We start from the raw sequence: 26,257 nt of genomic DNA, 5'->3' as shown, positions 1-26,257 counted from the left end.
CGAAGCCTGAAGCAATGCTAGCTGGCCATCACCGAGGAGATGCCGCTGTAGGGGTATAGAAAGCAACGCAAGACAACGCAAAGCAACGCAACGTCCATCCGACCTGTTCGCCAGAATCATTCATCCTCATTCGGTAGCAGGGCTCAGTCTTCGGTGAGATCCACAACCTCGACACCGGAGCCATGGCCATGACGGCTCCGCTTGCCAGCCCGGCGCTCTGCCGCTGTCATAGTCTCGTTGTCATCGTTCTCGTCGTCCCCATCTGCGATCATGACGGAGTGGGCTCGCTTCTCCTTCTTGATTTTGACGGCTTCTTGGAGCTGGGCTTCTTGGAGGCGAATTCGCTCTCGAGCTTCGGCGAGGGTGAGCGTGTTCGGGTCGCGCTCCATGAGCGGGATGTCTCGTGGGATGAGGCCTTCGATCTGGAGATCACCTGCAACGTACGGTCAGTGCCATCTCTCCCGGCCTCAGGGCGGCGGAAACGTACGGCGGGAACGATACTTGAACGTGTAGACCCCCACGGGCACTTCACCCCATGGATACGTTACGTTTACATAGAGGGGCGCGGCACATGGCACATGGTTGTTCAGTCTGCGCGTGATTAGTCTGCGAAAGACACGCCGCGATAGTTTTGCCAGGGGGGGAAAGCACTCACGTAATGCGACTGGAGACAGCACGCCCTTTCAGTGCCTTTTCGGGGACGTTTGATCCGAGGGCGGGCTCAAAGTTGCGATGCGCTGTGGCCGACTGGGGGCCAGATTGCAGACACCTTCTCAGCACTGCCTGAACTTTGCCCACATTCGCCAACTGGCGGATGAGGCTTGCATTGGCCGAGCCATCCGCTACGATGGAGTCAGTGCCAGACCCTTGCAGCACAGCAGATGGGAGACGCGAACTCACTGGTGTAGAGCGGGGCAAAGGCAAATTTCGCGTAGCGTTATTGCCCATCTGTGTAGAGAGTGGTCCCATCAACGCTCACCTTCCCCGGGTTCTCCGTCTTCGAGTCCTGATAGAGGGATCCAGCCACCCATTTCCCATCGAGATAGACCGTGAGCTCGTAGTCACACCGAACCCGCGAGGCCGCAACCTGCATTTCCACGGAGAAGTTGGCGTCCACCACACTCTCCACATATCTCACGACCTCTGTGCAACCATCTACTTCCTCGGCGGATTCCTCCTCGTTTTCATACTCCTTCAGATCTTGCCCATCGACATGGAGTGTGACGCTCACGTTCGGGCGCCAGGGGTGCTTCATCTTGAAGGAGTTGTGGGCGCAACTATTCTTGGTGTGGAAGATTGACGCAGCTGTCAAAGTTCAATTAGTGTGCGAGGTCGTATATGAAAGGAGGGTGAAGAGTTGGCAGGTATGTGCCGGCTTTGAGGAGACGCGTTGGTGAAGGGCCTCCGTGACCTCGCGCGTCTGAGATTTGTAAGTGAAACACCGCCACGTGACAGAACAGTCACGGGAGCCGTTGCGTCGCCCAGTCACTTCGCGCGGACAACAAGTGAAAACGGAAGAAGGACGATGTGCCGTAGAGAACGAGACATTTCCTTGAACTTGACTACTGGCGTCGTACCGCAATCAATCCTTGACAAACAGGCAAGGGAGTTGGTCAGAAGTCGCCACCCATGGGCGATAACGCGCACGGACAAGCCGACGCAGTTCTTCACGACGGAAACTAGATGGTGAAGAACAGTGAAGAAGTCAACAAGTGAAGTTCGATGTTCCCTGAGGTGAAGGTCAGACCGACGACCGAATGAACAAACAGTGGACCGTCTGCCAAGCCGTCAAGCGAGCTGTCTCCACACGTGACGATAGCGTGCTCGGCACATCTCATTTCCCCGGCTTTGTACCTTCCAGTTTATCTGATCTTCTTGATCTGATAAGCTCTTCACGCCCGATCATCATCATCCACTCCATCCCATCTCTTCGGCCGAGCGTTGGCCCCGGGCGTCATGACGGCGCCCGCGGCTACATATCGCTATACAACATTCGGATATGGCGATGAGAGCAAGAGACTTACCGCCGCTGCTAGCCACTCGAGCATGTCCTCGCTGCTAGAGCGAGTGCGCTCACGAACCGACAGCCCGGCGCGAGACATCGTCATGCGTCCCCTCGCCGATCAAATCTCGGTGCACGAGTCGGTTCATTCCGAGCAGAGTTGTGACACCGCACAGCATGGCGTCAAGCGGCTCGAGGCCATCTCCTCCACATGGACTCGCTCCGGTCTGGCCGTGGCATACATCGGGTGAGCCGCACACCGCCCATTTCCTCCTCCAACCCTCTACTAACACCTCCCAGCATAGCGTTACTGGCTTTTGCAACGTCGCTGGAAGTTCAAACGACGGGCAACCTTACCATCTTCGCCACCAGTGCCTTCTCCTCCCATTCGCTCGTGGCGACGGTGGGCGTGGTGCAAGCCGTCGTGCTTTCCGTCGCCAAACCACCCATGTCCAAGATTGCCGATGTTCTGGGCCGTTTCGAAGCATTCACCATCTCCATCATTCTCTACATCGCCGGCTACATTCAACAAGCTGCCTCCAACAGTGTCGGGGCCTATGCTGCCGCCCAAATCTTCTACGCCGCCGGTTCGACGGGCCTGCAGATCCTCATCCAGATCTTCGTCGCCGACACCAGTGACCTCCTCAACCGCGCCCTATGTTCTACCCTTCCCCAACTTCCGTTCCTGTTCACAGTCTGGATTGGTCCCGAGGTCGCCCAAACGGTCCTTCGCAACTTCACTTGGAGACTCGGATATGCCATATGGGTGCTCGTCCTTCCGGTCGCTTTCTTACCACTCGCCCTCGCCCTGGTAATCAACCAACGGAAAGCAGCAAGGCGAGGCCTCCTTCCGCCCTCTCAATTTGAAGGGAAGTCGGCTTGGGGTGTCGTCAAGACTATCTGGTACGAATTGGACCTTTTCGGCCTCCTCTTGATCTGTGCCGCATTCTCCCTCATACTGATACCCCTCACTTTGGCCGCCGAAAGTGGTTGGGACAACAGTAGCCTCATCACTATGCTGGCCGTCGGTGGAGTCTGTCTTATTGCCTTTCCCTTCTGGGAACGAAGCAAAACCCTAGCACCCCGAGCATTCTTCCCGCGCGATCTCTTCAAGCAGAGAACCGTTGTTGTTGGACTGGCTCTTGCCTTCTTCTACTTCAGTAAGTAGACCCTTGACGAGCGTCATATTATGGACAACGCTAATCGCTCACAGTGGCATTCTACCTCTCCATCTATCCCTACTTCCAATCCTACCTGCTCGTTGTGCACAACCTTCCCGTTGCCACGGCCGGGAAAATGGTGCAGACGTTCACCTTTTCCGCGACGGTCACATCTCTCGTCATCTCCTTCGCCATCAAACGCACCAAACATTATAAGTCTTTCGTCGTCCTCGGTTCCATCATCTACCTCATCGGTCTCGGTCTCATGATGGGCTACCGGACCGAAGGCTCCCCACTCGGGGTCATCCTCGCCACCCAGATCATCGTCGGCATAGGCGGCGGCATGCTCAACGTCCCTGCCCAACTTGGCGTGCAAGCCTCCGCCACCCACCAAGAAGTCGCCTCCGCCACCGCCGTCTTCCTCACCATCCTCGAAATCGGGGGTGCTATTGGCAACGCCATCTCCGGCGCCATCTGGACAAACAACGTGCCCCAAAAGCTGGCACTATACCTTCCCACCGAGACGAAATCCCAGGCCGGCGCAATCTACGCCAACATCACCCTCGCTGCCGACGGCTGGCCGATGGGCAGCACCACGCGCATGGCCATCAATCGTGCCTACCAAGAAACCATGACGCAGATCCTCTTCGTCGCGGTATGCGTCGCCGCGCCGTGTGTGGTCCTCAGCTTGTTCATGAAGAATTACAAACTCGACGAAATCGACCAGCACGTCAAAGGCTTGGTCATTGGTGGCACGCAGGATATCGCCGATCGCAGGGAGTCTGCGTCTGTTGCCGGCGGGTCGTCCAGGATACAGTCGGAGCATCTATTGGGTGGGAATGACGATGACGACGAAGATGATGATGAGCGGAGGAGCCTGATCTCGCGATCGAGGAAGCGTCCTTCGTAGGCATGCTTTTGCCTGCTTGAACAGCATTGCGTCACATGAGATGTATGAGACGACTTAACAGACGATACCTGGGCTGGCGTTTGGCATGGTCGATTGCACTGCATTGGGTATTGAGCGTTCGAGCGTGCGGGATGCATTTCAATGCGTGGACGGATGATTTGGATTAGGAGTCATACCTGATGAAGCATGTACAGAGGATTCGACTGTCTTCCCAACGTTTATCTCATCGCCCGCCGAGTGAAGGGTGAATATCAAGTTGCTCCGCACAAGCCACGCTATGCAGTGTCATCGACGCTGCTTGCCACAGGCTGGAGTCCTACATGTACTCTTTCCTCCCTCCTTCATCTCATCTCCCTCGCTCACATCCAGATACCCCTCTCCTCGAAGAAAACACCCTCTCACATCCCACCCCCACCAACCCTCCTCTCCAACCTCTGAATCTGCTCCTCAAAGCCCCCCACCATCTCCAGAAGCCTGCGATTCGTCTCGCGCAGCTCCGCAATCGTCTCGCTCTCTGCACTTTGCCCTGCTTCACTTCTCGTCCCGCTCTCTCCCTGCCCATCGTCCTCCTCGCCGTCGTCGTCCCTCTCACTTCCGTGCCCTTGCCCAGCACGATAAAAGTCAACGGCAGTAGCAGTCGCAATCCTCCTCCCACCCTCTTCAGCCCCAAACTCCGCAACATCAGCCTCAACCGAAGCAGAACGCGACCTCTCGCCCCTCGCCAACCCCTCAACAGCCGTAAGCCGTCCCTCCAACCTCTCGTTCGCGGCCCGCAGCTCGTCGCGCATGGCGTCCATTTCGGCGTGCCGCGTTTGAAGCTGCGACAAGATGGCGAGCATGTGGTCCAGCTTGGCTCTGTCGGTGTTTGCGCTTGTGCTTTTGTTGCTTGTCGGGGAGGAGGTTGGGCTGGGTTTGAGGGGGTCGGTGGTTGGGGATGTTGTTGGGCGCGGGAGGGAGGGGAGGGTGGTGAAGATGTTGGGCTGTGCGGGTGTTTTGGTGGTGATGCGGAGGCCGGTGTTGGAGGGGTTCTTGTCGTCGGTGGGGACTGCTGTTACTTCGCCGGGCGAGAATTTACTGCTCATGCGAGGCGGAGGGGTGTAGGTTGCAGCTTGCAGATGTAGGGGCGAGGGAGCAGCACTGGGATGGTTGAAAGATGTGGGCGAATCGAAAACGCGGCTCTCGACAGTGGTGGCATTGTCTTCCACGTGCCGCGCGAAGATGCTGGAATCCTGCTCCGCTGCTGAGCGCCGAGAGTTGAGGCTGTGGTCGCGCGAGTGAGTCTTGCCGTGTTGCGGTCGATGCGCTTCAAGACGCTGAGGCTGCTTGCCCAACCCAGCCGCCTTGTTCGGGGTGTTCATGCTGCCGACCGATGGATCCTTCGCCAGTCCTGGGTAGCAGATGGGAATCTCCCCGCCGCTCGACGAGCTACCTTTGGTATGCATTGACGTTCCGTTCGATGTCCTTTGCGCCATCTCCGACTTCCCCACCCGCTGCTGGCCCCCGACAAGCACGCTGGTCGGTCTCACACCCCAGTCCTCAGAGTAGATGCTAGGAGAGTACACATGCTCGAACTGCATGGTAGAACTACGCTCATTCTCGCGCGGCATACTGAACCCTTCCAACCCCAACCCATCAATCCGCGCCTTCATCTCCTCAAACGTGTCCGCCTCCGTCAGATTCGGCACGACGGAGGCGTGAAGGGAGTACACGCTCGGCTTCGTCACGAGCGTGGGCATCTCCTTTTTGTGCGCGTAGCCGCCGAACTTGGTGGGACTCCAGCGGCCGCTGACGCTGATGACGCCGGTCGATTCTCGGAACGGGGAGGTCTGGGTGCCGTGGAAGGGCATGCGGGAGGATTCGGCGCGGATTGCTGCGTCTCGGCGCGCCTTTTCGTCCGGCGGGGTGTTTTTTGCTGGGGGAGTTGGGGGTGGGTGGTGGTCGAAGTACTTTAGGCTTTGCGAGCGGGTGATGAGGCAGTAGTGAGGGTCCTTTGCCTTGCTGTCGCCGCCTTTGTCCGAGTTGGACTGCGAGACGATGCGTTTGTTCTGTGGGTGGAAACTGTAGTGCGTTGGGTCGGAGAAAGCGGTCGGCGGGGTGTTGATGTAAGTGCTGGCAGTGAAGGCGGACTTCACTGTGTCCGCTGATTTGGGGACGGGGTCATCGACAGCCGTTGCGCTGGCATTTTTGCGCGAGAAGAAATGCTTGCGCTTCGATGGCGACCGGGGAATACTGATCTTCGAAGGCGAGGAGCCCAGACTTGGCGGCGCGGTATGCGTAGCTCCCAGCACCTCTTGAGCCTTGTTCGGGATCCTGTTCTCCGCTTGCTCGTTGCCGGCGCAGAGATTGGGCGTAGAGGGAGAAGCGTGGCTGCGCATGTTTCCAGGGAGTTTCAGCCGACCAAGCAGCCCCTTTTTCGGCGTCTTGATGGACACGTCACTGCCGCTTTGCAGCTTAGATTTCGACGCGTTGGGCCGCTTTGCGAAATCGGTGCTGGCGAATTGAGGCGAAGAGGCGAAGACGGGCGTCCGGCTGTCTTTGCTACCAGACCGCTGGTGCAGCTTCTTCTCTTGACGCTCTTCGATGCGGCCGCGTATGGTTGGCTGCGCGAGGTCTGCATTCGAAGGGACAAGCTTGAGTGGCGGGAAGTCGTCGTCGGCATTGACAAACGATGACATGGTGGTGCAGGCAGAGTCTCGAGCGACAGACGATGGATTGACGTCGAACCCGACCCTCAAAGCAGGGTGGACGGCCCTCGTTACAGGGGAAGCATTGCGTCTTTGGACTTCTTGCTGGTAGAATGCGTTGCTCTCTAGACGGTGTCGGTTGCTTCGAGCGGCCTGTTGAGCGAAAGCGTTGGGTCCGGGAGATGCTTCAGGGATGTCTGCGAGCGTGAGTACATACTTCTTGTCGGGCGAGGGTGGCCTGGCAACAAAGGGCGCGTCTTCTTTCATCCGCATCTCCTCCATGCTGTTCGGCGATGTTTGGTTTGGTATGTGATAGCAAGCAAAGAGGGCACTGAGGAAGATGCTTGGGGGTGGAGGGGATTACAGCAACAACAAGGTGCCGTCACAATAGCAACGACTGCACATGCACTGGAAATGATGCCGTGCATTGGGTGTGTGCGCTTGTGTGCGGGCCGAGAGACATCTTCGTCATGCCAACAACAAACCTCGTTTGTGGCAACAAAAGGGGAAGGCACGGCGCTTCACGTGCTCTCGCGCGTTCACGTGTCCTCTGGGCTGTGTATGGCCGGGCCGCATCGCAGCGTGGACGAAGTGACAGTGGTGCAGGCTCGGAGAAAGCAAGTAATGTCACAGGTTAGCACCATTCATCTAGGAACAGCGGCTACAGAAGGAAAGGAGCACTTGCAAAGCATGCACGGAACCATCCCAGACAAGGCAGGACGCCCCAATAACGCCGTCTTCCAGACTCCCCCTTGCCCATGCTTGAATGTGTCACGACGGTGCTGAGAAAGCGACCGCTCCGAGCACAGCTCGACTAAAGCAATATGCACCCTCTGCCTTTCCGCTTGGGCTTCTTGACCTGCGGGGGTTCCAGCGCCGCCACGATAGCCTGGTAGGTTGTCAGCTTGACACATTCACAATCTCCATCTCGAGCAACGCCACTCACCTCGTCAAACACGTCCTTCAGCTTGAACTGCGTCAATGCAGAGCATTCCACATACTTCACCGCGCCCAGCTCCTTCGCCATCCTCTCACCATCCTCCTTCCTCACCGGCTGCATCTTCTGCTTCGCCAGCTTGTCCCGCACCTGCGCGTCGTCCCTCAGATCCGTCTGCGTGCCTACGATCAAACACGGCACGCCGGGGCAGTGGTGGTGCACTTCGGGGAACCACTTCTCCCGTACGTTCTCAAAGGAGGCTGGCGAGGTGACGGAGAAGCAGACGAGGAAGACGTCGGTCTGGGGGTAGGAGAGGGGGCGCAGACGGTCGTAGTCTTCCTGTCCGGCTGTGTCGAAGAGACCGAGGGTGTAGGGTTCGTCGCCGATCCTGGCCGGTTGGTTAGCCGCGCGTGTGCAGGGTGTCGGGGAGGAATGTTCGCATACATCACCGTCACTGCATAGTTGTCGAAGACCGTCGGCACGTACTCGGAGGGGAATTTGTTGGTTGTGTAGCTGATGAGGAGACACGTCTTGCCCACTGCACCGTCACCCACCACCACGCATCTGGAGACGGAGAGTGTTAGTGCGAGCAATTTGAGCGCCATGCCATATCTTCCCCTCTTCCTGCACGCCGACAGCAGTGCTGTCAAGCGCTGTCATCGCGTGAAAATCTCTTGCTCCCCCCTCACTCCAGACCCTCAATGCCCGTCACCGCCGCCGCCACCGCCGCCGCTCTACCAGGGGAGGGTTGAGGGGTGCAAAACGTACTTTATTGTCGCGACCACCATGATGTGCAGCAATTGCCTTCACACAGCTCCCCTTGATATCTTAGCTATACCTGATCGCACCGCTGTGCGCTTGCCGCCGATCGTGTGGTTGTTGACAGGTCCTTCGCCAAGATTTCGCGTGTCGGGGAAGGAATTCGACGTGAAACGGCGGTCGGAGGTGATGGCCGGAGGGTGAGGTAGAGGGTACCGAGTGCGCTGTTCGAGCCTGCAAGGTGTTGAGGGTCAGGCAGAGGTCTTGTTGGAGGGCCCGTGAATGGAAACTCACCTGGATATTGCGACTGACGTGCTCTCAATTTGCAAGCAGTGATGCTGGGCTTTGCAGTGGAAGATTGGAGTTGAGGGCGGATGGCGTCCCGTTTTGGTAAAGATCGGCGGGGACGTGAAAGCTTAATTGGCTGCGATTCCCGGCTTCATCCAATGTCACATCCACTGTCACCCTTGCGAAACATCACATCACATTTCCCCAGATATTGCTTCTACTATGGCTATGGCTTCTGTTTTACCATGCGCCGACGGAAGCAATCTCTGTGACTGCATTCGAAGGTGTATCGCTGTGCCGCCTCCTGTTTTGGAATCACTTTCCCCTCATCAGTCAGAACTCAATTCCGCAGGGTCAGGTATCAAATGGCAGGGATGGACGCGCACGATTTGGTTGACTTGCATCTTTCTATCAAGCTCGCTCTCCTCATTACGGCCGACTGCACCCTAAGCCAGGCGAATACACTAGGGGTCAGGCTACATGCCAGAAGAAGCGTTTCACCCCTCTGCTCGCTGACGGCCCGGCGCTTGTCGTAAACATCGAAATAATACTATGGCAAGCCCGAAAGCAAGTCCGAAGCTCGTCAAGGCTTATTATAAGGGAGATGGTACATCCGGTCTATGGACTACGTGCCATAAGAAGTGAGAAAAGATCATTTCTTCTGGCACGTAGCTGGGATGCTTTGTGTGCAGCCTCAATTGAGTCCGATATTGAAATCCTGTGCTACTTCTGTGACACCGCGATAACACATGGCAGAGACGGTACCGTCTATCCATGACTTGAGAGGTGGCCACGATCAAGTTGAACAATCTCGAAGGACAGCACGGAGCTGGTGGAGTTTCAAGAGGATATAGAGCTGCGTATGCTTGAGTGCGAGGGCTCGCAAAGCTACACTTAATGTGAAGGGCACAGACTGTTGCAGACCGCTATGTCCGTCGATACTGTTCTGGACGTCGCCATCGCAGAAGACGGTAATAGGTCGCTGCCCGAAGCAGCTCGCCACGCCTCACCTGAAGAGTGGAGCCGTCCTTTGACCCTAGTGTGCTTGGCACCTTCAGGCCCTCTTTCATGAAGAGCCACGAGCTCAGCTCGTTCTGCAATGCCCCAATGCCAGGACCGAGTGTCCCGTCGGCACCAATTGCGAATTGCAGTTGCGTTATGCTGCTTCATCTCCTACGAGTCTAGCGCCAGAATGGGGCTGGACGTCTGCAATGTGCCTGGCCATTTGGCATCATCTGCGGGTGAGAATGCACCAGCTGACAGCTATATGCACGCGGTTGCGACGATCAATAACGTCTTATCTAGCAAGACCCTGGGCGCCTCAAGAGCTCTCCCCTCGATTTATAAGTTGGCCTGCCTTTCTCGGTTTATGACTTTCCTTCCTCTTCTATTTTCTCCTTGGCTCTCACCATCGCCATGGCACAGAAACACGGCGGCGTGGTCGTTGACGAGGACGCGGCGCACGTGACCTCCGTCCTGGCGCAGCATCATGAACATGCGCTTGTCGATGACATAACCGACCTAGATGCTACCGCTCTCGCAGCCCTGGGATACAAACAGGAATTCAAGAGGTGAGCTGTTGCCATTCGCTGCTCCTAGTATAGCAGCGCTAAAATGCCTTCGCCGTCGACAGAGACTTTTCGGTATTGGAGTCCTTCTCCGTGGCCTTCTCGATCCTAGGGCTGCTGCCGTCCATTGCGTCAACACTGACATACTGTCTGGGATACGCCGGTACGGGCGGCTCAGTCTGGGGCTACCTTATCTCGGGGATCATGATCCAAGCCACAGCATTCAGCATGGCAGAGTTGTGTAGCTCGTAAACACCCGCTCCAGCTCTGCAACATAGTGGGCACTCTTTGCTGATGCTCTGTGGCCAGGATGCCCACCGCAGGAGGTTTGTACTACGCCGCGGCAGTCCTGGCCCCCGAGGGTTGGGGGCCTTTGTGTGCCTGGACCGTCGGTTGGTCCAACTTGTTTGGATTTGTATCTGGCCCATGCAGCGTCAACTACGCCTTGGCTTCGATGTTGGTGACAGCTGGTAGGCGCGAGGCAGATCCCGGCAGGTTCACTTCCAGACCAGGCTGACGTGTGTGTTCAGGTGAGATCGCGTATCCCAGCTATACGGCGCAGAACTGGCACATTTTCCTGATCCTGCTCGGAATCCTGGTGCTCCAGGGCATCATCGCAATGCAGCCGACAAAGGTCATCGGTCGTGTAAATGTCGTGGGTACAATCTGGAATCTGGCCATCATTGTCATCTTCGTCATCTGGTTTCCTGTGGGTGCCATCAACAACCCCAAGTTCAACGATAACGAGTATGTCTGGACGAAATTTCAGAACGGTACGCAGTGGCCGATTGGGTGGGCGACGATTATGGGCTTTCTCACCGCGATTTGGACCATGTCGGGTAAGCATGCGCTCTTCTCAAGACCTCTGTCCTGCGTTTCCGACGAGAGATATGACTTCTGACACCCGTAGGCTACGACGCTCCATTCCATCTCTCCGAAGAGTGCAAGAATGCCAACAAAGCCGGCCCGCGTGCTATTGTGATGACCTCGGGGTTGGGATTGACCTTGGGCTGGGCAATCATGCTCGTACGTGCTGACGCCACACCACGCGGCCATGGATTCGCGACGTGCTGACTCAACATGGACAGGTCATCGTGTATACGGTCAAGGACATTCCCAGCGTCGTTGGTGGCCAATACGGCCAGCCATTTGGCAGCCTCTGTCTTCAAGTGCTCGGGAGGAACGCAGGATTGGCCATGTTTTCCCTCAACATGATTGCCCAGTTCTTCGTTGGCCAAGGATGTACGATTGCAGCCAGCAGGATCATCTTTGCTTACTCGCGTGACGGAGCGATTGTAGGGAGCCGATATTGGAGTCGCGTGGACAAGCGCACGCAAACCCCGGTGTTCGCCACGTGGGGAGTGCTGGGGTTTGGCGCATTGTTAGGCCTGCTGATCTTCGCTGGGCCGGTCGCCATTGGTGCTGTGTTCAGCATTGGTGAGGATGACCTTTTGAACGTGGCTTGATCCTCTCGCTAACAACTGCCGTGCAGGCGCCATCGGCCAGTACACCTCCTTCACGATGCCCATATTCCTCAAGCTCTTCTTTAGTCACGGCAGATTCAAGCCAGGCCCGTGGAATCTTGGCAAGCTATCTCGCCCGATCAACGCGGTGGCGGTCGCGTGGTGGTTGTTGATTGTACCGGCGCTTTGTTTCCCTTCGGTGAAGGGCAAGGCACTCACTTTGGATTACATGAACTGGACGTGTTTGATTTACGGCGGGAGCATGTTCCTCGTGCTCTGCTACTACGCCATCGACGCGAGGAAGTGGTTCCGCGGTCCGAGGATCAATATCGATCATATCCACGAAGGACAGGAGCCGCGGCTTGACTCGCGCGGCAGTGAGGAGATTGTCGAGGCGAAGAAGGAGTGATGGCTTTCGGGGGCGCCGTCTTCGTAAGCAGACTCTGAGATTGTCCGCGGGCGAGACTCGACTGGGTCGCAGATGGCTTCTGATCTTGGGACACATAGATGGGCGGATTACACGCTCTCCGCGCTTTGATCGCACATCAGGACATATGGTTTAAGCAAACGCCAACCTTGGCATCAAAAGCTTGGGCTGAGACGATTCCCTATACATATCTAGCCACAGTCGATCCTGCCTTGCGCTGCTAAGGACAATTATCCGTACTCGGTACCTGCCGAAGTGCCGGTTCACTGACAAAAAGAGCGGGTCTTTGCAGTCCCTGCATTCATCGCATGCCGGAGTTCGGTCCACTCGAGAGGGGTTGGGGTCCGGAGCGAGGTCGATTTTGTACTTTGCTCCAGATATACGAAGAAGCGAGGGGACCAGCGTGATTCACCATGGCGATGGCGTCGCTGCCGTCTCCATTGCATACGCTGCTGACTCGCTGACGAGGGGTGATTTCCACCACGCGCATCAGTGGCTGGCGCCAGCACCAAGCTGCGCCATCAGCCTGTGGTCGCAAGGCAGATGAGAGGATGGATGTCAACAACCCAATGTGTCTCATCAGTCACTGCCAACGATCATGTCCCCAAGCCTGGTGTCTCCCCAGTCCTGGCTGCACCGGATCATCGGCAGAGCAGCACACAAGCTTCTTACAACGCTCGGGGCCAGCCAGACAAACCCCTCCTGTCACCGCGTAGGCGCGTCCCGAACCGAGTGCAGCAGTGCGTGCATGCAGTAGGCCGCCCCTGTGGCCTGCGTAGCTTCCATACCACGCGCCAGCCGAAACGGTTTGTGGGCGAGGATACAGCGCTGGGGCAGCCCAAAGGGGACTAGCCTCGTCGCGCTACCACATTTGCACTTCACGCGGCCCACGTAATCCCCTCCGCATCCCCCCTCCACCCTCGTAAAACCGTCGTCCGCAGCGGTGGGTGGTGAAACCAGTTTAAGCCTTGGGGCTGCTTGGTACCGAGATGAGCGACGCTGCCTTGCAACACCGCCGCCAGCATGCCCGCAGAGTTCGTCCGGCAGCGGCGGCGGGCAGCGGGTTTAACATCCGACGCAGGGCCAGCATCTCCTCTTCTGCGCAACTTCATCCTTGTCGTCTTCGTTGCTCTCGCCGTCCTGTCTTCGTCGTCGTCGAGTCTCCCTCTTGCTATGGACCCCGCATAAAGCAGCATCACTGAGCCATGCTGTGCGCCTTCTGGATTTGCTATATTGCGCTGCTCGGCCTAGCAGCTGCAAGCCCGTTACTCGGTCGCCGCGCCGGATCGTCGCCGGCGGACAAGGCCGCGGGATTCGCGAAGAGAACAGCACGGCTGGCCTCGACGTACACCACCAAAAACTGGGCGGTATGTCGGATTCGTGAACCTGGCCCGCTTGTACCGCGATGCTGACTTGTTCGTTCCACCAGGGTGCCGTGGTATCTGGAGACAATATCTCTCAGGTCCAGGCGACGTACAGGATCCCCCATGTATCATTACCAACAGACGCAGACCCCAACCAATACTACTACGGCAGTGCGTGGATTGGCATAGGAGGCAGTGGAAGCTGCGGCCAGGGTAGGACGATTCTCATGCTACGCTCATTCCCCATCAACTAACGTCTCCTTCCTCGCAGGCCTGTGGCAAGCCGGGACTTACTGGACTTACGTCCCTGGCTCGGGTTTCGTGACGACCCTGTTCTACGAATGGTTACCCGGGTCCGTGGAAGTGCCAAATCTCATCGTCAAGCCCGGCGACACCATTACCGTTGTGTTACGCGCAACCAGCACCACAAGCGGAAGCTACACCATCATCAACCGCACGACGGGCGAAAAAGTCTCTCAGTCGCTGTCCCGCCAGCCGGAGATCTGCCTCAACAGCGCCGAGTGGATTGTCGAGGATAATGACCTCGACGTCCATCCCTTTCCCGACTATGGCACCATCACCTTCGATGCCGCCACGTACATAATGAATGGCCAGACGAACTACCCCTCTGGCTCGACGAGTGACGCGCTGGACAGCAACGGCGACCAGTGGGCAGACTGCTCGACCGCAGCGCAGACGGTGAAATGCACATGGGCTGAGGCAGACGATGCCGGCGGGTATTAAGCAGAACGCAGAGGGATGGTTACGACCGCCCAGGCACTGCCCTGATTGACCGCATCACGACGATATGATTTAGATTCAAAACATCCCCACAGCGGATCCGTCTCTCTTCCATACCCTTCCATCCTTCATCACGAACTCCACCTTCCTCACCGCCTGGAAGTCACGTCTCACGTTCCCATCTAATGCCACCAAATCCGCTGCCCAGCCCTCCCCAAGCCAACCAAACCTCCTGCCGCACCAGTCCCCTCCACAGGCCATCCACCCGTGCAATGTCGCCGCCGTCAGAACTTCTTCGAGCGGGACGCCAGCCTTCACCATCAATTCCATCTCGCGCGCATTCTCGCCGTGCGGGAAGGGGCCAGTATCCCCACCACAAGCCAAACGAATCCCATGCTCAAAAGCCTTCTTCACCTGCGCCAGCACAGGCTTCACGTCAATGAACAACTCCGCGACCGCCAAGGTGGGAACGAAGATCGTGCCGTGCTCAAGCATGGCCTCCATCGCCCCGCTGCCCTCCATGTCCTCGAACCCATGCTCTACCGTTGTACATCCTGCTTTGGCAGCCATCGCCACTCCCTCCGCCGTCGCCGCATGCGCCGCAACCGGCGCGCGAGCAACTTTCGCTTCGGCAACAATCGCATCCATTTCCTCTTGATTGAACAGCAGTAGACTCGGATTCCGCTCGTCTTGCGGCTGCTCGGGCGGAAATGCTACATCCGGACACCCAGGCCACGTACTCGCGGGAAAGCGCAGCGCGCGTTTCCGATAGTCCGCATAAAACTTAATCACATCCGCTCCAGCGCCCAAACGTCTTCGCACAGCAGCTCTACACTCCACCGGCCCATCACACACATCCGCGATCCGAGGCGCCCTCGCTCCCCCAATCTCATTCTCCAACCGCACCTCGTACCCGCCCGACGAAGCCAGCGCTTCCGTAACGCAGAAGATCCGCGGCCCCGGAATGATGCCGCGGTTGATGGCGTTGCGGAGATGCACGTCGGCGTCCTGCGCGGATTCGGTGCCGAGGTCGCGGTACGTGGTGAAGCCGGCGAGGAGCGCGGAGCGGGCGTGGTTGGTTGCGCGGATGACGCGCTCGACGAGGCTTTCGTCGCGCATTTGGTTGAGGGCGGGGGTGTCGGCGTACGCGTGCAGGAAGATGTGGGTATGTGCGTCTACGAAGCCCGGGAGCACGCATTTGCCTCTGAGGTCGATGTCTGGGGCGGCGATGGAGGCCGGGAGCGGTTGGGTGCGGATGTAGACTTTTGTTATTAGGCCGGTTTTGGGGTTGATGGTAATGGATGTGTCTTTGAGGAATTTCTTTTCCTTTGAGTCGAAGAGGCAGTCGGTGTGGATGGTGAAGACATGCTTGCTGTCGTTTGAAAGCTGATCGCTCGAGGCGTCGTTGTATCTTCTCATTGCGAGGATAGAGCGGGGTTACAATGGAGTCGAGACGTATAATTGCGAGGCTGCGAAAGTATGTGTTATAAGTTACCTGCAAGATTCAGAACGGGGCGGATTTGAGGTATAATTTGTCTGATTTGAAGAAGAACGTAGAGGAGGAGTAGAGTGGGCAAGTGACCGAGTGGAGTGCAAACTTTCGTAGGAGCCTCAGGTTGCCGGCGAGCTTCTCGCACCTGCCTATTCGGGACTGCCGCGTATGAACAGCCCTGCTGCGCGCGCTGGTGGTTTCCAACATTTTGCTGCGCAGCATCAGCTCCTCGGCTCCCAATATTGTGACATCGAGTCAAGCCAGTCTCTTCTGCCTGATTTCTCAGTCGTGCCGGCGTTGGAGCCGCGTAAGGACCATCCCAGGCTCAGCATCAGCGGCTGTCGCCTAAGCATGTTGAACCCGTGTCGTTGAACGGATCCCTTGGAGGCGACTCGGTCTGTAACCAACAGAGTGCATTTTGACGGTCTCATCATCGTGCCTCACCGCCGCCAATGTTGAGTGTTCTCCGAAAGTCGTTGACTAGCTGCCCGTCAGCATCAAGGAAGGCCCAACGACTGCACCCGATTGTACAAACCATAACCACTCGTGACATGGCAATCGTTAGTCTCGCTCTTCTGCTGCGCCTCGGGTAGCCATGATCGAATCTTTTCCATCCGATTGTGGCTACTGGGATGAGTACTGAGGAACTGCGGCGGAGATCCTTGCTCGGCTTGCTCCATGCGCGTCCACAAACCCACGGCAGCGGACGGGTCGTAGCAGCTCTCCGCCATCATCAACAACCCGATGTAATCCGCCTCTTCTTCCTGTCTTCTGGAATGCGGGAGGGATAGTGCAAGATTGCCGACGGTGTCAATGAGGCGATAGTCGATGCCGCCCAAGACAGAAATTGCCAAACTGACTGGCGCGAGAATGTACATTTCACTCAAACGCTCCGCCATGTGGTGAGCGACATTGTGCGCAATCTCGTGCCCGAGCACGGCTGCCAAACCATCGTCGCCTTGGCAGATGTCGAGAATGCCACGAAAGACAAACACCTTCCCTCCTGGAATGACAAAGGCGTTCTTCATGTCGTCGTCAATAACATGGACCTCCCACTTTTCGTTTTCCAGACCTGAGTGCGGCACGAGACGATCCAGCACGCGCTGCACCATCTGGTGCTCCTTCGTGTAGTGGGGAAGGATGCTCTTGCCAAACTGGGACAGTGTCTGTTCGTACTGTGCCTGGCCTGCCTGCTCTTCATACTGTGGGGAGATGATGTTGAATCGCCTGCGTCCGGAGACGGGGACACGCTCGAGATTGTAGATGTAGTAGCCGCCGCAGACACCTCCGATTCCGCCGACTTCGTAGTAGAAGGTGGGACGTGCTGCCCATCTGCGAAGTAGACTACCGGCGGCACGGCTGCCACCGAAGCGTCGGTAGTTATACGAGGCGTAGGTGCGCTGCTGTGCCAGACGAAAGGTGGATCGCCATTGGGAAGGAGAAGGGTGAATATTCCGGCTGAGTGGTCCGCGCGATGTCTGGAACGAGGTGAACTGGGTTGGACGTGACGCGGGGGCGAAGGTTCGGGCGGCAGTTGTGAAGGCTGCTCGCATGACACGCGTTGCGAACATGCCGGTGGAGCTGCGCGCGAAGCCCACAGGGTTCATCGAGGTAGCATGTTGTCCTGTTCCTATCGACGGTAAGGTGGCCGACACGAGTCCGAAGCTGTATGTGGCTAGAACGACCTGCTCTCGTGTTAGCGTTGCGGGATGACTAAGATGACTAACGATTTACGACATTCCCGAGTCATGTTGAAGTGAACATCTACGGCTCACGCGGCGCCGGCACGATATCATATGCCTTACACCAGTCAAATTGACGTGGCCTAGCCCTCATCGTGCTATCCACATGCTGCTCACACGCGGCTGTGCGCGACCCCGACACAGCTAATGCGCTCAAACGGACAAGGAGCCGCCATCGGTTGAATGCTTACATGTTCATTACCAAAGCTACACGTCCAACCCCAGGGACTTCAAGGGCGACTGGTCCGTGATTGGCTTGAGGAGTGCGCTCGAGCTCGCATTATGTCAAGGATGAATCATCCCGCGTCAACGTCCGTCAATGAGGGCACATTACGCAGGCATCCATCGCGCCCTAGGATTCGCCACCCGCGCAATCCGATTTGCTTGCGGACTGACACCGACATGTCAGCCGAACGAGTGGCCCACCGTTCGATGAGCTGCATACATGCAGCCGTGGAGTTAAACGGAAGGGCATACAGTAAGTGATTTCGCGGGAGAATGCTCTTAACGGATCACATTTCCAGCGACAGGCTGAGCGATGTTTTCTGGTGCATCAGCAACAGCAGCCTGAGCGAACATGACGGCGAATCCCGAGAAATCCCCACCACTCGAGGGGGCAGCAGAGATGCCCGCAGAAGGAGAGCATCAAACAGCCCCACCGAGGGTTTCCAGACGATGGCAAAGGTCGTGGTTCCGTCTTGGCCCTCTGTCTGGACTCTTCAGTATCACACTCGCCGCTGCCGCCCTGGTAGCTTCGCTGGGCATCCTAGCTGGCTCAGACGGAGAATCAGTGGAGAGCTGGCACATTCCTCCGTCCACCTACCTCGCCATTTTCACGGCCATTGCCAATCTGTGCGTGCGATATGCCGCTACGCAGGGTGTTATCATCTCCTGGTGGAGAAGGGCGTCGGCCGGCACCACGCTTGCCGACCTCCACTCTTCCTGGCGCATAGGAAACATGATCCGCGGTCAGATTGCTCGCCTTTCAGTGCGGTAACTCGGCCCGGGAGTACACAATGCTAACTTGCTAAACAGGAGCAGTTGCTGCTGGTCCGCGCATGGGCCTGCTGGGGCTCGCTTGTATTGCCTCTACTCTGGTCTTCATTGATGGGCCCCTGCTCCAACGTGCGTCGACTGTCAATACCGTTGATAACCCAGGCCACGTATCTCTACAAATTTCGATGGCGCCCAGAATTCCTCACGGCTTCTCTGGAATCTGGTCCACGCCGGCGATATTCAGTACACCTGGCGCCCGTGCTGCAGTGGCCTTCAACAGTACCGTACCGACAGGGGACGGCGGTCACGCTTCGAACTACATCCTGTCGGCCGCCATCGATACTCTAGACCGGTTTTCAAGCGCATGGTGGACCGATAGCCCCCTGGTTGGAGCGGTCCGTGGCTGTCCTGGCACATGTACGGCCACGATTCAAGGACCAGCGCTATTTGCCACCGCCTGCAAGACACATGAGGTGGTTGTCAACGCGCGGATGCCTTATAATTACACAGCTGTGTACGATGATGACATTGGTGCCCCACTGGAGGTAGAAGGCCTCATCATTGCCCCAACTCTCATCTTCGAGCAAGGGTTTGAGAAGATCAACGTCGTCAACGGACACGGCACATTCGACGAAAATTGCCATGGACAGCTCTCATATACAGCCTGCACATACACCTCATCGATCGGACAATATGACGTTGAGATCGAGGCCGACGAGATCATCATGACGACTTTGCACCCCCCAACATTGGTCAGTTTTGCGAACAACACTGCAATAAACTCCACGTTTTTGGAAGATCTCAATGGCTATCCTTCAACGCTCGGGGGCATAGCCGAGCTCGGCAGTGAAAATTGGCAGTCGTACGCGGCGCTCTACACTCTCAACGACTCGCAGCCTGTGAGCATCGTCGTGGGGACCTTAGGCCCAACCGAGTTCGCTGTCCCAGGCGGCAATCCCGCTTGCCCCAGTTATCTTAACCCCCGGAGTGCAGTCGAGGCGAGTATGAACAAACTAATGCTGTACATCGGAGCGGGGGTGGCGAGTGAGAGGAAAAGTGACCAAGCCACTCAAGTGGACGCTGGTGATTCGACGGAGAGCACGGTAGTTGGAAAACTGCAAGGGCAGATCAGCGTTTACTCCACCAATTACTGGTACTTTTTCGGCGCTGCACTGGTTGACGTGGTGTGTCTCGCGGTACTGCTGCCAATGTATTGGGCCTGGTGGAGGATCGGGAGGCCAGTGTCCTTCTCTCCTCTGGAACTCGCGAAGGTGAGGAAGCCCAGAGATGGATGAGATGAACGGAACCTGTGCATTGTGCTGATTTGCTTCTGATCTAGGCCTTCAAGTCGCCCCTGCTCGCGGACCTGCACTCCAATTCCAGCGGCAGGGAGCTGGCTGCACAGGCGGGCACAAGTGGCGTCCGGTACGGCGTTGTCACTACAGCCAACGGCACCGAACTTGGCTTTGGAGACACTGATGCTATTTTGCCGCCTCCAAAGGATGGTATATCCGTCGACCTCTGAGTGGTGTTGAGTCTGCCTGGCGCTTGCGATGGTTCGGATCCTGCGGAGGTGGAGTGGTTGATTCGTTGTGTAGATTGATCTAGTCCTAGTCACGAGTGTGCGACGAATGAGTGCCGTACTTGTTAGAATCATGCCCGAGATCATTGCATAGATTGCCTTTCTTCATTCGGCCCTTGCGGCATCGACAAGAAGTGAGGTCTGGAGCTGGAGCAACTCCACGCGTGATGACGTTGCCCAACAAGCGACCAACCACATGCCAATGCCAACGCGAGCTTCTGTTGAGAACATGCATTGCCCCCGACTTCCCGAGAGCTCTTTGCGCTCGCAATCTCTGCTTCACAGGCTCATTAGCTTCATCATCTCCTATGCCAGACTGCATTCACTCTTGATAGACGTGTTTCGTATGCCTGCAATGCTCGAGAACTAACGCCGTTCCTGCAACGACGACACTAGCCGCAATGGCCTCGCGCACTGCGCCGAATCGCCATGGACCCGAGAGCATTGAAATCAATGGTGAAGCTCAACCACTGGCCAAAGAAGCCCAAGAGCGCTCCAAGTCGCACGGCAGAGTGGCGGCGCCGCAGTACAAGCACACCTTCGCCGTCCACTCGGCCGCGCGAACGTCGTGCTTGAGCCACGATGCAACCGTCGTCCCGTCGTTCCTCGGCTTCCGCAACCTCATGGGCCTCGTCCTCGTCGTGTCCAATCTCCGTCTCATGATTGAAAATTTCAAGAAATACGGCATCCTCGTCACTCTCTCCGGCTCCAACATCCGCCCCGGCGATTGGAGATGGGCCTTCTTCCTCTACCTCTTGACTCCCTGTCATCTCTTTATTGCGTACATCATCGAGATCCTCGCTGCGCGTGCAGCAAAAGACGTCCTTGGAGCAGCGAAGCGCTCGGGGGATGCCCACCCAGACGACCACCAGGCCAAGCAGAAGCGCGAGGCCGTTTTCGCCACCTGGAAAGTCATCGCCAACGCCCACGCCGTCAATGCCACCTTCATGCTGGTTGTCGCCACCTGGGTCGTGTACTACAAGATCCACAATCCCGGCATCGGCACCTTCAGCGAATTCCACGCGGTCATCGTCTGGCTCAAGGTCTGCTCCTACGCCCTGACCAACCGCGATCTCCGAAGAGCCATGCTGGATGACAACACCACACCCGCCGCCGCACTTCCCGACCTCTACAAAACCTGCCCCTACCCCACCAACATCACGCTCAAAAACCTCAGCTACTTCTGGTTCGCCCCGACGCTCGTCTACCAACCCATCTACCCCATGAACTCCACCCGCCGCTGGGACTTCATCCTCAAGCGCATGGGCGAGTTCTTCCTCCTCTGCGTGCTCATCTGGATCGCCACCGCGCAATACGCCGTCCCCCTACTAAACAACAGCCTCGAAGACATCTCGCAGCTGAATCTCATCAACATGATCGAGCGCGTGCTGAAGCTCAGCACCATCAGCCTCGTCTGCTGGCTCGCCGGCTTCTTCGCCATCTTCCAGTCCTTCCTCAACGGCCTCGCGGAGCTCATGTACTTCGCCGACCGCGAGTTCTACACCGACTGGTGGAACGTGAGCACCGTGCGCGTCTACTGGACCAGCTGGAACCGGCCGGTGACGAACTTCATGAAGCGCCACGTGTACGCGCCGATGGTGAGCCGCGGCGTGCCCTCGACCGTCGCGCAGATCCTCACCTTCCTCTTCTCCGGCTTCCTGCACGAGCTGCTCGTCGGCGTCCCCACGCACAACCTGCTCTTCGTCGCCTTTTTCGGCATGCTGCTGCAGCTGCCCCTCATCTTCCTCACCGACCCCTTTGCAAAGATGAAAGGCCACAACGCGAAGCTGGTCGGCAATCTGATCTTTTGGTTCTTCTTTTGCGTCTTTGGGCAGCCGATTGCCGCCATGGCGTACTTTTTCGCGTGGCAGGCGAAGTATGGCGTCGAGTCGAGGCCGACTTGGCCCTTGGTTATGGGCAACGATACAAAGACATGAATCAAGGCCGATGAGGAATGTATGAATAACGTAATGATAGAGCAGGAGACACGACTAGGAGGGGGGAAAGTAACAGCGTTCGTATAGACAGACATCTTCTACACCGTCCTTATTACAGAACTTTTTTTCATCGGCTCGGCCAGTTCACGTCGCGGCGTGCTGATCACCTCTCTCTCTCTCTCTCGCCTCGCCTCCCTCGCCCTCCATTCGTCAAGACATTATAATTACAGCAAAGATCGCTCATCAACATTAAGTACAGCCACATAAGAAAAAGTCAATCACGTAGCAAGAACCCTCTTCGGCTTCCCCAGCGGAATACCAAAGAAGCTCTTCCTCTTCGGCCCTGCGGCCGCAGCTGCTGCTTTAGGCTCGCGTTTCCGCACAATAGGAGCAGGGGCGGCGTTGTCATCTTCCTCCACTACCCGGCTCATGCGGTTAATGTTGCTGTCGCTTTGGCCGGCGGGCGGATGAGCGGCAGAAAGCTGATTCCGAAGACTCTCGTCCGCGACGGCCGTGGCGCCTGTCACAGTGTCGGGAGGCGTGTGGGCTGCGCGCTTGTTAGTGAAAAGTAATGATGGGTATGATGGGGACACCACTCACCAACACTACCCAGGGGACTCTTTGCGAAAGTCTGGTGATGAGTAGAAAGTCTGCCCGCCGTGTTCACCGTCACCTGCGACGAGCGCCGGGATCTCGACACCAGCTTTCCCCCGGACCCGCTGGCCATCACGGGCATCGTCTCTGCTCGCGCGGGAGATGTACCGGGTAAGCGCAGCGAAGACTGCGATGCCATTTTCGCCCCGGACATGTCTAGGATGACGGATTTGTGCGCCTGCTTTCCCGAGGAACTCTGGTTCGGATCAGGCACGGTGTCCAGGAGAGATTCCATCGTCGGACCGAGCACGGCCTTTGGGGCACCGTTGGCGAGGTTGGAGAGGGAACGAGTGCGCTGCTCCGCGCCTCCCGCCGTGGACGCGGCGACAGACCTGCGCTTCGTCTCCGCGTCAAAGTAACGCGAGGACCATGTCGAGCCACGCCTGTCTTCCAGGCTTGCAGATGGTGCTTGCGAAGATGCCGTCATCGTCGAGCGTCGCCCTTCGGCAATGCGCTTGATTTCCGTCAAATTGGTCGCGCTCCTCGATCTGCTGTTTTCCCCTGCAGGTTCACCGAACGGCGGGATGAAAATATCGCTCTGGTCCATGAGCGGGGCTGCTTGGCTGTCTGCCGAAGCGTCGAGTTCGAAATACACCGTATTGCCATTCGAGTCGGAGTTGTTCAATGGTCGCCCCGGCACGCTGTTGGCACGCTGCGACAAGCGAGGCTGCCTGGAGAAGGTGCTGGCGATTTCTCGTCTTTCCTCGGAGATCCCCACCGGTTCCATCATCATCGTTCCGGGGGAGAGCGGACTCATAACCAGTTCATTGGCAAAGTTCGCCCGTGGCTTATCATCATCCGTAGCCGCTCGCGGCTGCGTGATCGCCACGGCCGTTCCAACTACCCGTCCCGAGTCATCGACGATCTCGCCGCGGGCATTCACTCTGCGTCGCACGCAATGTGCAATCTCACCCGAAGCCAGCTCGCCGATGACTTCGCCTTCTTCGTCAAGAATCTGCCCTCTACTATTCACTTTGAACCCTTCGAGCGAGGAGGATGAAGGCAGCGCTGCAGCCTGGCTGATGCCGGCCAGGTACGGAAATTCTTCCTGTGGCTCGACAAGGTTCGGCGCATCACCTGAGCCAGATTTGGCTAAGGGATTCGACCACTCGATGGGAATGGCCTGCTTCCCAGAGTCGGTAGAGGAGCGGGCAGCCTGACTTGTGAGAGCCGGGGCATGCGGCTCCTCGAGAGAGGTCATTGTTGTTTCTCGTGGAGTGACGTAGGTGGCATTGGAGGAGTACGACGAGCGTGCATTGTCTGCATGCTGGTCCACAGCAAGTGCAGTGTGGCCAATAGCAGCAGCGGTGGCAGTGGCGGCGGCAGCCATGGCGAGGGTGTGACCATCGTAGGATAGGCCGCTGCGCGGAATCGGCATCTCCTGATCTCTCGTTCGTTGTGCAAGGGAGATTGCAGTGGCATCCCGCTGCTCTATCCGCCTGGGTTGAGACTGCGGCGAGCCCGAATTCGTCAGCAGCTCGAGTTTCGCGGGTCGGTGCGGCGATTCACGCGGTCGGCTCATGTTCGGCGTAGGCTTCGCTGCGAACTCTTCCTCTCGCCTCGCCGAATCGGGTCGTCTGCCCGATGCGCCCCGCGGTGACTGCCTCGGAGAGACTTGTGACGGGATGTAGCCCCCTCGTTCCTCACTCGGTCTTCGCCTTGACACCACGGGCACGACGGGGTCGCCTCCCCGGAAGGAGCCACTGGCAGAGCCGGGATCCAACCTGGATACGTATGGGGTCGTGTCGGTGACCTGGGAATCGCGCTTGTTCGGGGTGGATGGGGCAGTGCGAGCCTTCATCGGAATGCTGTTGCTCGTGAGGGATTGGGTGTGGGGAGGGAGTGGCGCATCGTCTCCCCTCGGGAGAGAAGCATTAATTCTGCGATGACGGCGGAGGAGTTCGGGATCGTTGAGCGGGTGCACGGAGCGGGAGTCCATGGTGGAAGCGTGGCCGACCGAGGCGTAGCCCGAGTCCTGGGAGACATGGGGTTTGGGGTGGTGAAGCAAGTCACGCGGGGGCATGCGCATCTTTTGGGTGTCGGGATCGGCTCTTCGCGAGTAGGCGGTGGAGACATTGGTGCTGCTCTTGGTGAGTCTGTTGGGGGAGGACAAGGGCGAGACGTCTCGGGTGAAGTCTTGACGCGGGATGACAGGGCTGGAGGAGGCGCTCTGGATGGAGTAGTCGGGGGTCTCGCTATTCATGCGCTTTCGACTGGCGGCCTGGATGGCCATGCGTTGCACAATGGGGTCGAGCGGGGGCTCGTAGGCGGCCGGGACGGCTTTCGCATTGGCCTTGGGGTCCTTCGGATAAGCGTGGCCATTGCTCTTTCCGCTCGCCGCCTGCGGCTGCGCGGCCTTGCTCTTGCGGGAGAAGATGGACATGCTGTGTCATGGATGTCTCAGAGGGGGGAGAGAGAGGCGCTGCGGGCGCGGCACGGTAGGAGGTTGTGCACGCGCTTGTGCACCATCGGACGAGCGAGGGGAGAGGAGGAGGGGATGGAGATGGAAGGTTAGGGAAGGCTGAAGGGCGTAGCGGCAGGATGTAGGCGGGAGGCTATGTAAGAGAGGGTGGGAGAGTGGCAGCTGAGTGAGAGACGGGCGAGTCGTCTGAGGCAGCGGGCGGGAAGCAGTGGAGGAAATGGATTGGGTTAGTTTGGCGATTGGGTGGGTGCGCCTGGCCGAAACGAGCGTGGCGGCATGGGGATGTGCAAAGCTTGCGCCCGTCTAGCGCATCGATCGCCCATCTTCTCTCCTCGCACTCACGATGCTTGCGAGCCGGAAGCATTATCAGCCCGTGGACGGATGGGTAGAGGTACCTGAAGGCTTCTCGAGCAGCTGGTGAGTGGCCGAGAAGCACGCATGGCTTCTACTGCATCCGCGCCCGGAGACTTGACGAAGCGCAGGCGGACCAAAATAGATATCGAGGTTCGTGTCCGGGAAAGTCTAAACTTGCAGATGAAGCAATGATTCCGCGGAAGACATGATTCCTAACGTACATCGAAGATCTACAATACTAGAGTGTTCATCAGCCATGGACTTCCGCGAGTGGGGGTAGACGACTTGCAAGCATTGACAACCTCAGCAGTCACCACTACCGTTACGTGGATCTCGCCGTTGACGTCTAATTGCGAGCATGCATGATGCCATCTGCACACGTGCAGGCTGCAGGGGTAACATGATGAAGATTGGCAGATCGGGCAACTCTGGACAGTGGCATCGAATCATGATCATCGTCATGATCATCATTCATTCCATCAATCAAACGACACCGCTTACACAGGTATCAGCGTGCTCATTCGCTTGGTCTATCAGAAGCACCAGATTTCGAGCACACGCATCTCCCATTCTCCTGATTCATCCGGAACAAGCACCGCCCGCGGTCCAGACGATTCATCAATCAATCAACACGTCCTCATATGACCCCTTCCGAACCCCACGTATTGTCCTGTTCATCCACCAGGAAAGAAGTCCTCCAATGTCTTACCGTCGCAGAGCAGAGAAATCCTCGGGCCGACGAATGATCGTCCATTCTCGACTACGTTGTAGGAAT

At 57.6% G+C, this 26,257-nt stretch overlaps 12 protein-coding genes across 12 annotated transcripts; 5 read left to right on the top strand and 7 right to left on the bottom strand.

Annotated features, from left to right (window-relative positions):
* Positions 1–143: 143 nt before the first annotated feature.
* Positions 144–1,255, bottom strand: BDY17DRAFT_325226 (uncharacterized protein; the record flags this gene model as incomplete). Its single annotated transcript, XM_033737318.1, has 5 exons — positions 144–433; positions 488–591; positions 656–842; positions 897–948; positions 980–1,255. The coding sequence occupies 5 exons, from the start codon at positions 1,253–1,255 to the stop codon at positions 144–146; spliced, it is 909 nt and encodes a 302-aa protein (XP_033588279.1).
* Positions 1,256–2,106: 851 nt separating this feature from the next.
* On the top strand, positions 2,107–4,072 carry BDY17DRAFT_252872 (putative siderophore-dependent iron transporter; the record flags this gene model as incomplete). Its single annotated transcript, XM_033731294.1, has 3 exons — positions 2,107–2,249; positions 2,303–3,162; positions 3,216–4,072. The coding sequence occupies 3 exons, from the start codon at positions 2,107–2,109 to the stop codon at positions 4,070–4,072; spliced, it is 1,860 nt and encodes a 619-aa protein (XP_033588278.1).
* A 398-nt stretch (positions 4,073–4,470) lies between these two features.
* Positions 4,471–6,747, bottom strand: BDY17DRAFT_311365 (uncharacterized protein; the record flags this gene model as incomplete). Its single annotated transcript, XM_033735525.1, has 1 exon — positions 4,471–6,747. The coding sequence occupies one exon, from the start codon at positions 6,745–6,747 to the stop codon at positions 4,471–4,473; it is 2,277 nt and encodes a 758-aa protein (XP_033588277.1).
* A 616-nt stretch (positions 6,748–7,363) lies between these two features.
* BDY17DRAFT_299494 (P-loop containing nucleoside triphosphate hydrolase protein) lies at positions 7,364–8,794 on the bottom strand. The gene is made up of 5 exons (XM_033733924.1): positions 8,747–8,794; positions 8,462–8,686; positions 8,138–8,257; positions 7,703–8,081; positions 7,364–7,645 (listed from the first exon to the last, which is right to left on the bottom strand). Exons 2-5 carry the CDS (start codon positions 8,479–8,481, stop codon positions 7,571–7,573), a joined length of 594 nt encoding a protein of 197 aa, XP_033588276.1. The 5' UTR covers positions 8,482–8,686; positions 8,747–8,794; the 3' UTR covers positions 7,364–7,570.
* A 951-nt stretch (positions 8,795–9,745) lies between these two features.
* Positions 9,746–12,443, top strand: BDY17DRAFT_299490 (amino acid transporter-like protein). The gene is made up of 8 exons (XM_033733923.1): positions 9,746–9,981; positions 10,046–10,311; positions 10,374–10,556; positions 10,618–10,778; positions 10,839–11,147; positions 11,219–11,334; positions 11,397–11,745; positions 11,801–12,443. Exons 2-8 carry the CDS (start codon positions 10,157–10,159, stop codon positions 12,178–12,180), a joined length of 1,653 nt encoding a protein of 550 aa, XP_033588275.1. The 5' UTR covers positions 9,746–9,981; positions 10,046–10,156; the 3' UTR covers positions 12,181–12,443.
* On the bottom strand, positions 12,444–12,863 carry BDY17DRAFT_299488 (uncharacterized protein). Its single transcript, XM_033733922.1, has one exon. It carries the CDS (start codon positions 12,776–12,778, stop codon positions 12,500–12,502), a length of 279 nt encoding a protein of 92 aa, XP_033588274.1. The 5' UTR covers positions 12,779–12,863; the 3' UTR covers positions 12,444–12,499.
* Positions 12,864–13,403: 540 nt separating this feature from the next.
* Positions 13,404–14,306, top strand: BDY17DRAFT_325221 (peptidase A4 family-domain-containing protein; the record flags this gene model as incomplete). Its single annotated transcript, XM_033737317.1, has 3 exons — positions 13,404–13,565; positions 13,628–13,775; positions 13,834–14,306. 3 exons carry the CDS (start codon positions 13,404–13,406, stop codon positions 14,304–14,306), a joined length of 783 nt encoding a protein of 260 aa, XP_033588273.1.
* Positions 14,242–15,842, bottom strand: BDY17DRAFT_169393 (uncharacterized protein). Its single transcript, XM_033729797.1, has one exon. The coding sequence runs from the start codon at positions 15,720–15,722 to the stop codon at positions 14,382–14,384; it is 1,341 nt and encodes a 446-aa protein (XP_033588272.1). The 5' UTR covers positions 15,723–15,842; the 3' UTR covers positions 14,242–14,381.
* A 387-nt stretch (positions 15,843–16,229) lies between these two features.
* BDY17DRAFT_169401 (peptidase family M48-domain-containing protein) lies at positions 16,230–17,587 on the bottom strand. Its single transcript, XM_033729798.1, has 2 exons — positions 17,533–17,587; positions 16,230–17,480 (listed from the first exon to the last, which is right to left on the bottom strand). The coding sequence occupies exon 2, from the start codon at positions 17,400–17,402 to the stop codon at positions 16,293–16,295; it is 1,110 nt and encodes a 369-aa protein (XP_033588271.1). The 5' UTR covers positions 17,403–17,480; positions 17,533–17,587; the 3' UTR covers positions 16,230–16,292.
* A 527-nt stretch (positions 17,588–18,114) lies between these two features.
* Positions 18,115–20,058, top strand: BDY17DRAFT_325218 (uncharacterized protein; the record flags this gene model as incomplete). The annotated part of the gene is made up of 3 exons (XM_033737316.1): positions 18,115–18,505; positions 18,573–19,804; positions 19,873–20,058. 3 exons carry the CDS (start codon positions 18,115–18,117, stop codon positions 20,056–20,058), a joined length of 1,809 nt encoding a protein of 602 aa, XP_033588270.1.
* Positions 20,059–20,355: 297 nt separating this feature from the next.
* Positions 20,356–22,128, top strand: BDY17DRAFT_299481 (MBOAT, membrane-bound O-acyltransferase family-domain-containing protein). The gene has a single exon (XM_033733921.1). The coding sequence runs from the start codon at positions 20,517–20,519 to the stop codon at positions 22,050–22,052; it is 1,536 nt and encodes a 511-aa protein (XP_033588269.1). The 5' UTR covers positions 20,356–20,516; the 3' UTR covers positions 22,053–22,128.
* Positions 22,129–25,306, bottom strand: BDY17DRAFT_299480 (uncharacterized protein). The gene is made up of 2 exons (XM_033733920.1): positions 22,653–25,306; positions 22,129–22,599 (listed from the first exon to the last, which is right to left on the bottom strand). Exons 1-2 carry the CDS (start codon positions 25,087–25,089, stop codon positions 22,331–22,333), a joined length of 2,706 nt encoding a protein of 901 aa, XP_033588268.1. The 5' UTR covers positions 25,090–25,306; the 3' UTR covers positions 22,129–22,330.
* Between the last annotated feature and the right edge of the window lie 951 nt (positions 25,307–26,257).

Source organism: Neohortaea acidophila (genome assembly GCF_010093505.1).
Source record: "Neohortaea acidophila strain CBS 113389 unplaced genomic scaffold BDY17scaffold_7, whole genome shotgun sequence".
Lineage (NCBI taxonomy): Eukaryota > Fungi > Ascomycota > Dothideomycetes > Mycosphaerellales > Teratosphaeriaceae > Neohortaea > Neohortaea acidophila.
The sequence above is the reverse complement of the archived record's forward strand: the minus strand, read 5'-3'. Positions and strand labels throughout refer to the sequence as shown.